The sequence below is a fragment of the Gymnogyps californianus genome, chromosome 2, assembly GCF_018139145.2.
Source record: "Gymnogyps californianus isolate 813 chromosome 2, ASM1813914v2, whole genome shotgun sequence".
Classification (NCBI taxonomy): Eukaryota; Metazoa; Chordata; class Aves; order Accipitriformes; family Cathartidae; genus Gymnogyps; species Gymnogyps californianus.
Window position 1 is genome coordinate 120,152,133 of NC_059472.1, and position 13,259 is coordinate 120,165,391.

The window sequence follows — 13,259 nt, forward strand, 5'->3', positions numbered from 1 at the left end:
GAGGCACTTGTGTATCTTTGTAGTGATAAGCAGTGAAATCACAAGCAGTAGTATTTTAACTGCCATTTTGGGGCACCACTGTATAAAGGTGACCTCTTGCTTTCACATAGGTGCTTTAGGTGCTATGAATCAGTTCATCCTTGGTTGTGGTTTTACAGATTTTGTCTGGAACTAAGGAGAGTAAATTCTTCCCCTTCTCTTTCCCCTTTGTTTTTCCCTTTCCCCATCCCTAGGAAAAGTGTTCAGGCACTCCACTCACCCAGAGTAATCACTTCCAACTGAATCCCCATCTAATCACTGAAGGTTTTGTATTTCTGTTGCTTTTTGGTTGCTCACAAAAACTGTGATTGTTTGTTTTGAGTGGCAGGAGATAGATTTATTATTTTTTTTAGTGGGTTGGGGTTTTTTGTCCATCAAAAAAAACAATGGAAAAAAAAATCTTGATGGACAAATACTGTCAGAAATTTGATAGCCTAATTTTCATGGTATTCAGCTGGGATAGCAAAACCCCAAACCCAAGTCCTTTTCTGTTTATGTGTTAGTGCCTTCATGTGTTCTGAGCCTCTCTAAAGCTCTCTTATTGGAATTGTTCAGTTTTATATTCCATAAACTTTATAAAGCATTGAAATTCCATCATTTAGTACAGTAAGGGCTCAAACTTTCTAATAACCAAAGTTAACTTAACCACACAGGAATTAAGTATCAGGAGGGTGGCTTAGGAACACTTTTTTCCTCTGAAGTTTCACCCAGAAGTCTCAGCCTGATCTTTAAGAACTCACAAAAATTATTTCAATGAATAATCATTTTCTGACGAGAACTAAACAAACTTACGTTGCCAAGACATTCTTGATTACTGCTCAGCTGTACCTGCAACATCATTAAATTATAGGAACCAGTAAAGTTGTTATTTCTTAACTGCTGTGAACCATCCCAGCTCTGCAGTGTGGGAATAGCCTTTGTGGCTTTTCTTTCATTAATTACCACGACTGGTCTTTGCCATTTTCAAATTTGTGATTCCATTCCTTGTTTAGTTTCTTTTAATTTACGGAAGTGTTAAAATATTGTTACAATTCACAACTCCCTTACTTGCTCAGTTAGTAGCACAAGTAAAGAAATCTGCAGAAATGTAAATCTTTTCCTGCCAAGAACCTTTTCAAGTATTATTTAGAGATTTAATATTTCCCATACACGCATTTGTGTACAAATTATATTGAAAATCTTCCTTCTCAGTAATGAGTAGTATTGTTTCTTGTGTGCTTTTAATAATATATGCCATTAGCAGCTTATGCACTTGAAAACGCTGACTGATTATTAGTTCAGTTTCAGCCATTGCAAATCCTCTTGCTCTTGAATTGGAGAAAGGCTAAAAGAGCCACGATTGCACCTGAATTAATTAAATTGAAGTAGTCTGTATGAGAATATTTGTTTAATAGACTGTTGACTGCTTCTGTGGTGCAAAAGACATAGGACCAGTTTTTTCAAGGTATTTGAATTCCTAAATCTCATTAGATGTCTGTATGCCTCCTTAGGTATCTAAATACCTTTAAATACTTGGCCTTTGATCTCCTCCAAATGAAGTTGCTCAATTCATTAGCGGGATGAATAATGTACTTTATTAGATATGAATGTCATTTTCTACCAGGGCTGACTCAGAGCACAAGCAAATCATCAATGCAGCATTCTCCCTAACTTTACCTAACCATTTAAACACCACAGTTATCCCCAGGAAGCTCTTGATTTGCCATTGCAGCATGATATCTGAAGCTGTAAGATTTTCAGTTCTGGATGAATCTTGCCAGTCAAAGTTAATGGAATTACTTGTACAGTTTGTACTGCTTTGTTTTTACATACTTTGTCTTTTTGTATGAATTACTGTAGCAGTCTTTAGAAAACTAATTTAAAATTTAGTTTGCTATTATAATGAGTTATTATTATGACTAATTCTAAAAGGGCTGCTACACTACCTACTAATTAAATTCAAAGACCTTTTATGCTATTGATAAGCTATTTCCTGTAATAACGTTATTGCCTCTTGTGACAGGGATCTCTTTTTTCCTCAGTGTTCTGTTTTGATTGACTGTTTTCAGGTACAGGTCTTTAACAAAGACAGGGAGAGGTGTAATACAGCTGTAAATAGACTGTGAGCTGATCAATACTATAGGGAACAAAAGAAACCTTGAAGAGTGGTGAGTATGGTACAGAAAGTATCATATGTACAGAGAGGATGATTATAGCAATAAAACTGGCTCTATCAAGAAACAAGAATTCTGTAAGCAGTTAGACAGAATGAAACTTCCTTCATTATGGACATATACATCTGAACTTGTTCTCTTGCAGGGATTTCTTGGTATCTGTGAAGAGGTGAACTCATCCCCCAAACCTTTTTTTCATGAGAGTGGAGTAAGGTCACTGGCATCTACCTGCTGTCTGGTCTCTCTTCATGTTGAAATGTAGCACGCTTGATGCATCTTTGACTATCTGCCAAAATTCATGGAAATTATTTGGTGGGTTCAAAAGTGGCTGGGGGATAGATAGCAAGACACACACAAGCACATCAGAGTTGTACAAATCTTGCTTTGTCAAAAGACAGGCTAAAGATGAATGCGTGAAGAAGGAGGGAGAGTTTTTACACTGTGAGCCAGAGCTACCTCAGTTCTGCTGCCCTTGCTTAAATCGGTCATTTACTCACACAGGTGAAATGTCAGTGAAGTCTGTAATTTTATTTGTGGGTGTTTAGAAGCTTACCGTATTTGACTTGAACAGATTATAGTAAGAGCACACTAATATTTTAATTGACAAGCTTCAAGATACATTTCACAAATGTTAAATCTCCAATCATTTGTCTAGCCACTCTGTATCATTCTACTTAGAGCACTATCATGAAAGTATTACAGTCCTTCGTTTGGGAGACTTTGTAGCTGTGAAAAAGGTACTTCAAGGGTGGTACTTATTTTTATGCAAGAAGGGGAGACCTTAAAAGACTGTGTATCATAACTAGTAAATACTTCTGATATGGTTATCTCCTGAGTTTTACATATCACGGAATCCTTCTCTTGCTATACACCGAGGATAGAAATTATTTTGGAAACACAGTCATTTTAATTGTATGTGTTAACATCTCTGCCCCAACTTGGCAAGATAGCAATTGCTTGTCAAGAAAGGAACATAACTCAGATAAAAGATGCTTTAGGTTAGGGCAGCTGTGCATTTTAGCACCTTTTGTAGCAAACAATTCAAAAAGCTGTGACTTCAGGAGGCTCTGAAAAGGTTGCTGTACAGTGCCAAGCAGTCTGAACTTGGAGGCTGAAATTTCACAAGTACTTGTCTCACTTTTTGAATCCAAGCAATGCTGAGCACAAGACGGTACAAGCAAAAAAAACCCAAACTAGTGACTGAAAGACCCAACACAGTGGTTCCTCCCCAAAAATATGGAGGGCAGCCCAAGAAGGCTTTAATAGCATTCGTCCTCTCTCTACAAGCAGTGGGGTGCAAGCAAAGAGGATTACAGTGAGATAGAGACAGACTTCTTATAAAGTGGGTTTGAAGCATTTAATGTTTTAGTATCTATTAGTTAATTTAACTGGAGAGGGACAACTGACACTGTATTACAGGAATTTGAAGAATCCCCTTTGAAAAGGAACATGTTTGTTCACTTTTCTAAATTGAGAAAATATGGAAGGCTGATGTAAGATTGAAGACTCAGTCTTGTCAGTTTGGGGTATTAACTGAGCTCATCTTAAGACACTAAATCATAACTAATAACTGAGGCAAAATGCTTGGAAAAGACAACTGCAGGACGCAGAATTAGCCCTTGCTGAAGTTTAAGGAGGGAGGAGGAAGCAGAGCTGTGGTACTGTGAAATGTAAATCATTTTATCACAGAGAAATGTAGTTTGGGCAGAATGTGCTTCCTAGTCGGCCTCACAAACACCACCACAGGGAGGTGTACACACTGTTGTAAACAAAGTAGTGCCATGTTTAAAAAAAGATGCTGATAGCTGAGTGAAATATGCCACTTGGGAAATGCATGCATAGTGTGAGCAAAAAGATGAGAAGATTAGCTCAGAGAGGTTCAGTAGACTATCAGTAGGTAGTATCACAGCTAAAGATGCGAGGGTTAGCAGTCCAAAAGCAACTGGAATGTTCATGAGGCTTAAGCTGGACACTGGTGCATAAGCTAACGCGATGCCAAAACTATGGGCAAGCCTGAGAGTCATACGGTGGTCATTCTGCAACTAGAGAGGTAGTTCAACTACAATTTGGAAAGATACAAATTGAAGTAGTGCCTAGGGGACAAGGGGAAAGTAATGCTTGTTGAGTTAGAAGCCCTATCAAGCCACAAAACTGATCAGGGATCAACATCCAGTGGGAGGGCACTTAGATATTGTCCTGGTTTCGGCTGGGATAGAGTTATTTTCTTCTTAGTAGCTGGTACAGTGCTGTGTTTTGGATTTAGTGTGGGAATAATGTTGATAACATGCTGATGTTTTAGCTGTTGCTAAGTAGCGCTTCTCTTAAGCCAAGGACTTTTCAGTTTCCCATGCTCTGCCAGCAAGCAGGTGTGCAAGAAGCTGGGAGGGAGCATAGCTGGGGCAGCTGACCTGAACTAGCCAAAGGGGTATTCCATACCATGGAACGTCATGCCCAGTATATAAAGAGGGAGGAGTTGGCCAGGAGGGGTGGATTGGTGCTGGGGCATCGGTCAGCGGGTGGTGAGCAATTGCATTGTGCATCACTGGGGTTTCCCCCCCCCTTTTTGTTATATTCCTTTTCATTACTATTATTATTATTATTATATTTCATTATTATTATTGTTAGTATTATATTTTACTTTAGTTATTAAACTGTTCTTATCTCAACCCACGAGTTTTGCCTTCTTTCCCAATTCTCCTCCCCATCCCACCGGGAATGGAGGGTGGGGGACAGGGAGTGAGGGCGCAGCTGTGTGGTGTTTGGCTGCTGACTGGGGTTAAACCACGACAATATTCCATACCATAGAACATCATGCCCAGTATATAAACTGGGGCGAGTTGGCCAGGAGGCACGGATTGCTGCTCAGGCATCGGTCAGTGGGTGGTGAGCAATTGCATTGTGCATCACTTGTCTTTTCTTGGGTATCTATACCAGCTACTGTCTATACCAGGACAGATGTCTAGAGAAGAATTTACAGGTTTTTGCAAGGGTTGGTGAGAGATTCAAGAGAGAAAGAGTATGATAGCTACTTTTCTTTCCTTGATATATCAACACGGTTCTAGGGGATGCTGTTAGAAAAACACTGTTTCTGCATATACCACTGCTGTTTGGTGGGAGATTGCTTCTCCAGACTCGAGGTTGAATTTGTGTGGCACCAAGGGCTCTGCACTGGGCAAGTGAATGCATTGGATGGTGAAGATTCAGTCTGTGTAAAAGGCATTTGGATCAAGGGAAAAATGCTAGTAAAATGTGACTAGGTGCTCTTTGCAGTTACTAAGAAACTAACAGTTACTTGGGAAGACAAATGCCATCGCTCCGAACGTCCTTTCCCTCCTTCTTCTTCCCCCAGCTTTATACGCTGAGCATGACGTCATATGGTATGGAATATCCCTTTGGTCAGCTGGGGTCAGCTGTCCCGGCTGTGACCCCTCCCAGCTTCTGGTGCACCCTCAGCCTACTCACTGGCAGGGCGGTATGAGGAGCAGCAAAGGCCTTGACTCTGTGTAAGCACTGCTCAGCAATAATTAAAACATCCCTGTGTTATCAACACTGTTTCCAGCATAAATCCAGAACATAGCCCCTTACTAGCTACTATGAAGAAAATTAACTCTATCCCAGCCAAAACCAGCACATCCTGAAAAGAGTTGGGTCTGCTAGAAGAAAGTTAAGCAACTGTGCAAGTCCATGTAACAGGAATAACACATCTGGGAGAAGAATTAACACAGAGGTGCTGGGAAATGATTGTTCAGCTAAAGCTATTTGTCTGACTATCCCAGCTGGCAAGGAATTGACACAAAGACTTCTTCAAGTTGTGTACTGTGGAGGGAAATTTGTGCTTAACCTGGCTGTCTAAATAACTAAATTTGGGGTTTCTGTAAGAAAGTCCAATGGGCAGAAGAGGCCAGTCTGAATAAAGAATTTGAGACATTGAAGGAGTTATTTGAAATGATCCTAAGCTTCTAGTTTTGTAATCACAAAGCTAAGTTGCGTACACTCTTACATGTCACTAAGCAGAGTATTTGCCCAGTCCTTGGTTCTGTCAAAATCAGAGACCGGTGGTTCACATGTCACAAGAGTTAACAAAAGCCAAGTGTCATAGCACGTAAATGGAAAAGGAGCTATGGCTGTTATCCATGGACGTTTCAAGAAGCCTTTAACAAAAGAATATTGGTGTTATGTCCAGAGCTAGACATTATACAAGTCAATTTAATTGAAGCAAGTAAATAAACAAAAACCACACTGCTTTCTGATCCCAGAGGAAATGTGGAGTGTGACCATCAGGCCTCTGGCTCAGGATGGCACCTTGAAAAACTGAGTCAATGCTGTTGAAAGCACTTGGACCAGCCCCAGCTGTCAATGTAAACAGGACTTCTCAGTATGATATATGGGATTTATCTGTTCCTGCCAATGCTAAATCATTAGGTTAAAAAGCCATATTGAAATTTTCTTGTTAGTTTGATTTATAAGCATTGGGAATTCTGTATGATATTATTGAAAGTTATCCCTATATTTGGTTAAGGAAGGACCACATCAAGAAATATATTTTAAAAGGTTCTTAAACAAGCAAGGTAAAATAGGTCATTATTTCACAGCTCATCTTACACAGTGCTGATTAGTCACAACTCAGACATAGGAGAGAGCAAACCTTCATCAGAGTCCTTGTTTCTGAGTGACTGCTGAGCAATGCACTGTACGCAGCTGGTGCCAGTGCCTTGGTGCTTTTATCCAAAGTGTTGCACCTGTTCATACTTCTAAAATAAAAAAAAACCAACATCCTTTATATATTTTAAATTGGAAATAGGATCAAATGGCAACATGTGAATCCAGATTTAATGACAGCAATCTAGAGCATCTGTTCAGATCTGTCCTTAACCTATGTGGGCTTGTATGTAATAAGGCAAATTAAGATCATCTTCAAGGGAATTTCCCACCCCCATCTTACCACAGAGCTGATATCCCTTAGCACCGCAGACCAGAAATCTAGTCGAGATTATGTTCTCTTGAGATGACTGCATATTTGATAAATAGGAATCACTTCATGTGCATATTCTCCCTCTCTAAAACAGAGCAGCAGCTTTTACATTCTCTTCCTATTCCCACCTCTTTCAAATGTATTCAGTATATGTTTTATTGGACATGTGGCTGTCTCAGACCAGAACTGGGTAGTAGTTTATATGTGGCTGTAGCTGCAAATAAACTTAACTTCACTTCCTAAGTCTCTCTTAGCCTCACCTCTTAAATCTCTGAGGTTTCTACATCCATTTTTTCACTGGTAGGTCATGCTTCTAATAAAATGTTCATGAAAAAACATGTTCTGGAAACGTAATGAGGTTTACTAGGGCTGAACTGGATTCTACTATCTGTGTTTTAGAAAGGAGAGAGACATTTACTTTCTGCACTTCACATCAGTTTTGGACAAAATGCCTTTTTCTCTGAAGTTGAAGTTTTAAATTGCAAGTTTTTGAAGCAGGAGTCAAACCAAAGACTCCTGACAAATGGAAGACCTGTAGTTAATTACCTTCTTGTAAGCCATTTTGCCAGTTCAGCTATTTCTGTAACTCTGAACTTAGACAAATGCTTTCTAGGCCCTCGAGTTATTGTTGTGTAGGACTTGCTGTCTGGCAAGGTCAGCAAACGCTTTTTATGGTAATGTTCAGAAGAAGGTTTACACTGATACATAAACAATAAATATGATATATAATTGATGGCAGCTTCTTTAGAAGTGGTTCTTTTAACCAATGAGAGCTAAGCTAGTGTGTACAGTGCATGAACAAAAAGGGCAATTTACTGCTAAGGAAAACAGATTCCTTGACAGTTATTGCAATGATAGTCTGCGGATCCTAAATCGCTGATTACAGTTTGAGGCAATGATGTTGGCACATTGTTGCCAGATGGAAGATTCATTTTACTGGCCACTTAATTAACGACTGGTAAATGGTTGCACCCAAATACACATATTTACATATGCAGAGTGCTTACTGTGTCACAATGATGCTAATGGCTTAGAGAGTGAGTCTTATTAATGTGATCTACTAATGGGAATGTCAAAATAAATTATCTTCTCTGGAACTGCGAGCTGTCTATCTGCCACCTGCATGGGAGCTCCTGAGCTTCAGGTTACTGTCTGCCCGATGCCTCTTGAAAGCTGGGACACTTTCCAAAGCAGCAAAGGGAGCTGTAGGAATTTGGGTAGTTCAGGGGGAGAAGTCCTGCTGTCTCTAAAGGAGGCTAGCTGAAGGACAGATTCCCATCCAAGTTCTATCTCATACCAGGGGTATATATATGTAACATATCTGAAGAGGTTTCTGGTACACAATACCCACAGCTTTCAGTGGAAGAGCTTAATGTATTTTACAAAGTTGTCTGTGCATCTTGGGGAAGGGGGAGAGGTCATAGAGATAAATGGGCCCTGCTCCCCAGCTGCCATAATTCATTGTCTGGTTGGTACAGAACCTATAGGTTAATTATATATTAAGAATAATCTGTTGTATTTCTGTATTACCTTCCATATGAGAATCTCAAACAAGGTTTTCTAAATTGCACCTCACAGTTCACAGGATTGCAATGATTTGTACTTGAACCTGTTTAGCTGGCAAGAAAACAGAGGTAAGGGTGACTTAAGAGGTCACAGCAAACAATCTTTCCAAGATCCTACGGAAGAAAAAGGATATCTGAATCCTGGCAGTACTGGTCATCTTACCTGTATTCCTGTCTGTTGTTGCCACTGACCAATACTAGTGGTGAAATCCAAAAGTTAATTTGGAAAAGTGAGATGATGGCAGCAGGCTGATTTATGGAAGGCAGTCCAAAAAGGATGAGTGTTAAATTATTCACGTAAGTAATAGCTAGCTGCAAAAATGCAGGGTAAGAAACAGCTGGCAATCGGAAATGGTTGTAAAATGAACATTAGTTAACAGTATCATGGTGTTCTTAAAATAAGTCAAATGCAATTCTGGAGTGTATCAGCAGCATAGCTTGCAAGACATGAGAAGCTCTTCTTGCATAGGAAGGACCAGGAGTATTATGTCCAATTTTGAGCATTATTCTAAGAGTAGGATATGGGCCAGTCCATGAGGGCTCAGCAGAGAGCAGTGAGAATGGTTTGAGGGCTAGAAAATTTGGTCAAAAAGGAAAGATAGGACAAACTTGGGTTCTGTAGTCTAAAGAAGACTGTGGAGAGTTGTTAGTCTTCAGATAAAAAGATTGCCTGAAAGAGGAAGGGAAAAAGATTCTTTTACTTATTCATGGTGCGTTGGACAGAAATAAGGGGCTTAAACTGCAGAGATTGGGTTAGCTGTTAGGAAAATATATTTACTGTAAGGATAAACAATACCATAAGAAACTGCCAGAGGAGGGTGTTTTGCTCTACCTCTGGGTATCTTTAAGAACTGATTAGACATGCATCTGTCAGGTATAGCTGACCCAGGTGTAACTGGTCCTGCATTAGGACCAAGAAGCTGGACACAGTGGTTCTGGATGTCCTGTCCAGCCCTGTGGCAAGCCTGTGATCCAGCCCTGTGACGGCTCTCCTGTGTCACATTTAAAGCCCATTTAAAACTTGCTTCTGTCCTGCTGCCTTCATCATGACAGTAGCTGATGATCATCTGAGGTGCCACTTTTGCTTTTCTATTCAATTCAGCAAATTGGTGGGCAGGACAAACATGTTTCCCTGTGGTGATGTTAGGCTAAAATTTACAGCACCTTTTGTGCTGTCTCACAGCACCTTTTTTGCCTGGCCATGACTTTGCATTACTCACACTCCTCCGGCTCTGGCTATTGCCTACTGCTGTGGTTTATTGCTGAAAAGTGTATGATGCCCAGGACTCTAATGAAGGGCCTGGAGCCATTCTTTTCCCTTGATGATTGCATCTCTTTTACAACTAATACTTCTGCATATTTTGCCAAAGTTGTCTATTTGTGGATCATTTTATTCGAAGTGTTATAGATTAGCCATCTGGATGAAGTTGTCCAAGTAATGTTAGGTGTGGGAAAGGACTGTTTCTAGTATAAAAGCCACATTCCAGAGGTTAGGGTTTTTTCTAGGGCAGAAGCAATCTTTTGCTCAGTATCTGCACAGCATGATCCTGCTGCAGTATCGTCACATTCAAAAATAATATTAATTGTGATTCCTAAGCTGTGTTTGGAGTTACCTCTACATCTGTCTACATTTTGAAGTTTTCCAATTAATAAATAAATAAATTAATACAGCATTAACTTTACAGAGAAGAAGGACCTAATATACTGGGACATCACTGTAGCTTACTAATTATGCATTATTGTAAAGTTTTTTCCATTTCTAGTATTTTTACTAGTCTAGTTATAAATGTTTCAAGGTTGTTAGGGAAATTTAATGATTATTGATAAGGGAAATAACATCTTTTGTCAGTGTTACTCTGATAACATTTATTTGAAGTACATTTATAAATTGGTCAATGGACAAGTTCATTTGCAATGCTGAGTTCTAGGGGAGGTCTGGTACCTGGTAAGCAAAGGAGACAGTTTTGGTACTAAAACTATGAGGCAGATTGCTTGCTTCTGTCCTGAGTTTAGAGTTGCTGATATTTTTAAATAAAATAAATGCCTTCTCTTGGAAATGGACTTCAATTTCCTATAAAAATAAATGGGTTTTGGAAGCATCTCTGATAGATTTGCTGTGTACAGCTCCCTTCTTATTGTCTTTTAAGTCTATTTAAAGCTTACTTCTGTCCTGCTGTCGCCATCATGGCAATAGTTGAGGAAAATCTGAGATGTGGTTTCCACTATTCTGTTCAACTCAGTGAATTGTGTTCTTCCCATTCTGCTTGACCTCATCTGCTTGCTTTGTCCTTCCATTGCATCCTGTCTGCAGGCTTCCTGGGGAACTTTTCTTCTCAGTCGTGGTCTTACTGTGCTAACTCTGATTGTGGATTAAGATACTACCTTGATTCAACAAAAAAAGGCAATATAAAAATGAAATCACAATAAGCCATGTATTTACTACAGATTCTAATTTTTTCCCTTTGTTTTTATTTTTGTGCAGATTGTTTCTCAGAGGAAACTCTCCAAGTCCTTACTCAAACATGGGAACACAGCAGGAAAGTCATCTATAACAGTAAGTCTTAAATACACTTTTATTTTCCTGTTATTTAGAAATATCTAATGTGACTAATTCTCCCTGAAAGCATCCTGCTAAGTCACCAGAACAACCCTTGATTGAGAAATGTATTTGTTTATTTAACAGATTACTTGTACTGTTTCTGACAAATGCTTGTTGTAAGGAAATGGCAACAAATAATGTATGATTTGTACAAAAGCCGCAATATTTACTACTACTACTTTTAAGGTACTTTGATGACAGCAAGAAAGTTGTGCTGCTTGTTTACTTTTGCTTGAAGGTCTAGAACGTTCAGAAATTCATTTTGACCCACTTTGACACACGAAGGAGTCTGATGTTTCTCGGCCCTTGGGCTCTTTCCAATTTCTAAAAAAAAAAAAAACTCAGAAAACACACACGCACGCACTCAGCAACACCAAATGCAGAAGTTTGATGAGATTAGGTATTTTAGCTGTGTTGTAATGTAATTACAGACTGGATAGTTATAGCCCCATGTGTATCTTGAAATCTGCAAATCAATGTATTACTTCTCTTTCATCTTTCTCTTTGCTGGCTTGTTTGAGAGATCAAGCTTGTCTGCACTGAACCTAGCATGCTTGTGACATTTGCAGCTCTGCATTAAGACAAAGACTGTAATAAAATATTCTGCTTTGGGGATCTCTGCTCTGTTGCCTCATGGGGTTGAAAAGGATTTTTTTCCTTTATGTGCAGTTAGCCAGATGGGTTTGTTTTGGCTTGATTGTTTGGATTTTTTTTCTGCCTTCAGCCACAGAAGAGACAGGAGACTGTGAGAAATAATGCTTTCTGAGAGCCCCGGGGAATTTTCTTTCTTAGATGTCTTCCTTGGTGCTTGGCTGAGAAGGGATTTGCCTAAATGCATAAAGTACTCATTTTTGGTCTGGGGTTGGAAAGGGATTTCCCGCTTATCTGGCTGAATAGAACCAGGAGAGAGTTTTGCTCCCTAAATAACTTGGTGTGGTTTGCTTGCTGGGATTATCTGGGCATACTTCATCTTGTCCATCCCCGTGGTGTTCTGGACCTCCCTCCTGTTCTATGAGGGACACAAAGGAGCTTAGTCTTGTGAAAACACAAATGCTCTAGTTCAACTAAAATCGTTAGGCTTGTTAGTAGAGTGTTCTGGCAAAAATTAATGCTGTGATATACAGAAGGTGAGAGAAAATGAGTTAATAGGCCCTGCTGGCCTAACACTGGATGATAACCATGAAATACGGACCTTAGTTACTTGCTTTGGCTTCCAGCCAATAGTACTAAAGAGCAAGCTGACTTTACTCAAATGGGAGAAAACTGAACTCAGACAAAAATTATTGTGTGAAAAGTTTGCTGTCTCAACAGAATAAGTCAAAATGGATTATTTATCATTATTTCTGGACCTGGGGACATACCAGGTGTCTGTCAAGGATGGAAGTTACAAATACTACTTTCCTAACTTGTTCAGAATACTGAATTATAAGTTTTTCATAGGATTTTGAAAGTTCCTGTCTCGGCATGTTTTGCTGGAATTTTATTAGCCCTCTGACTGTGTAATGTCTCATCAATACAATTTCATTATATGGCTGTGGGATGAAAACAGAACATTGTTCAGCTTCTCCAGTTAGAAGTCTGTCAACCTTTATAAGAGAGGGTTCATTATTTTCCGTTAAAAATATTTGTGAAACTTGGTGTGCAAATCCTGGAGCACGTTGGTCATATACAGTTTATGATCTTTTAAACCATCAGACTACATGGAAGAGAAATGGGCCAAATTTCCAGCAAGCTCATGTTTGCCTGGAACATTTGAAACACCACATATGTGCCTGTGTGATGGTACTTCAATGCACAGTTAAGCATCTGTGCCCCTACATGGCTGCATGTGAATATTTTGCATGAGGAAATACCACAGTTCACTGTTGTGAGGTGTCACAGCCAGAATAGTCTTGACTCAGGGAATTTTACTTAATTTAATTCATTGCCAA

The 13,259-nt window shown here is 39.4% G+C and overlaps 1 protein-coding gene across 2 annotated transcripts in view; it reads left to right on the forward strand.

Annotated features, from left to right (window-relative positions):
• CPNE4 (copine 4) overlaps positions 1–13,259 on the forward strand; it is a 250,984-nt gene that overhangs the window by 132,893 nt on the left and 104,832 nt on the right. For both annotated transcript variants that reach the window (XM_050915715.1, XM_050915716.1), the window contains exon 4: positions 11,212–11,283. In XM_050915715.1, coding sequence (XP_050771672.1) covers positions 11,212–11,283 — 72 coding nt within the window. The remainder of the gene's footprint in view (positions 1–11,211; positions 11,284–13,259) is intronic.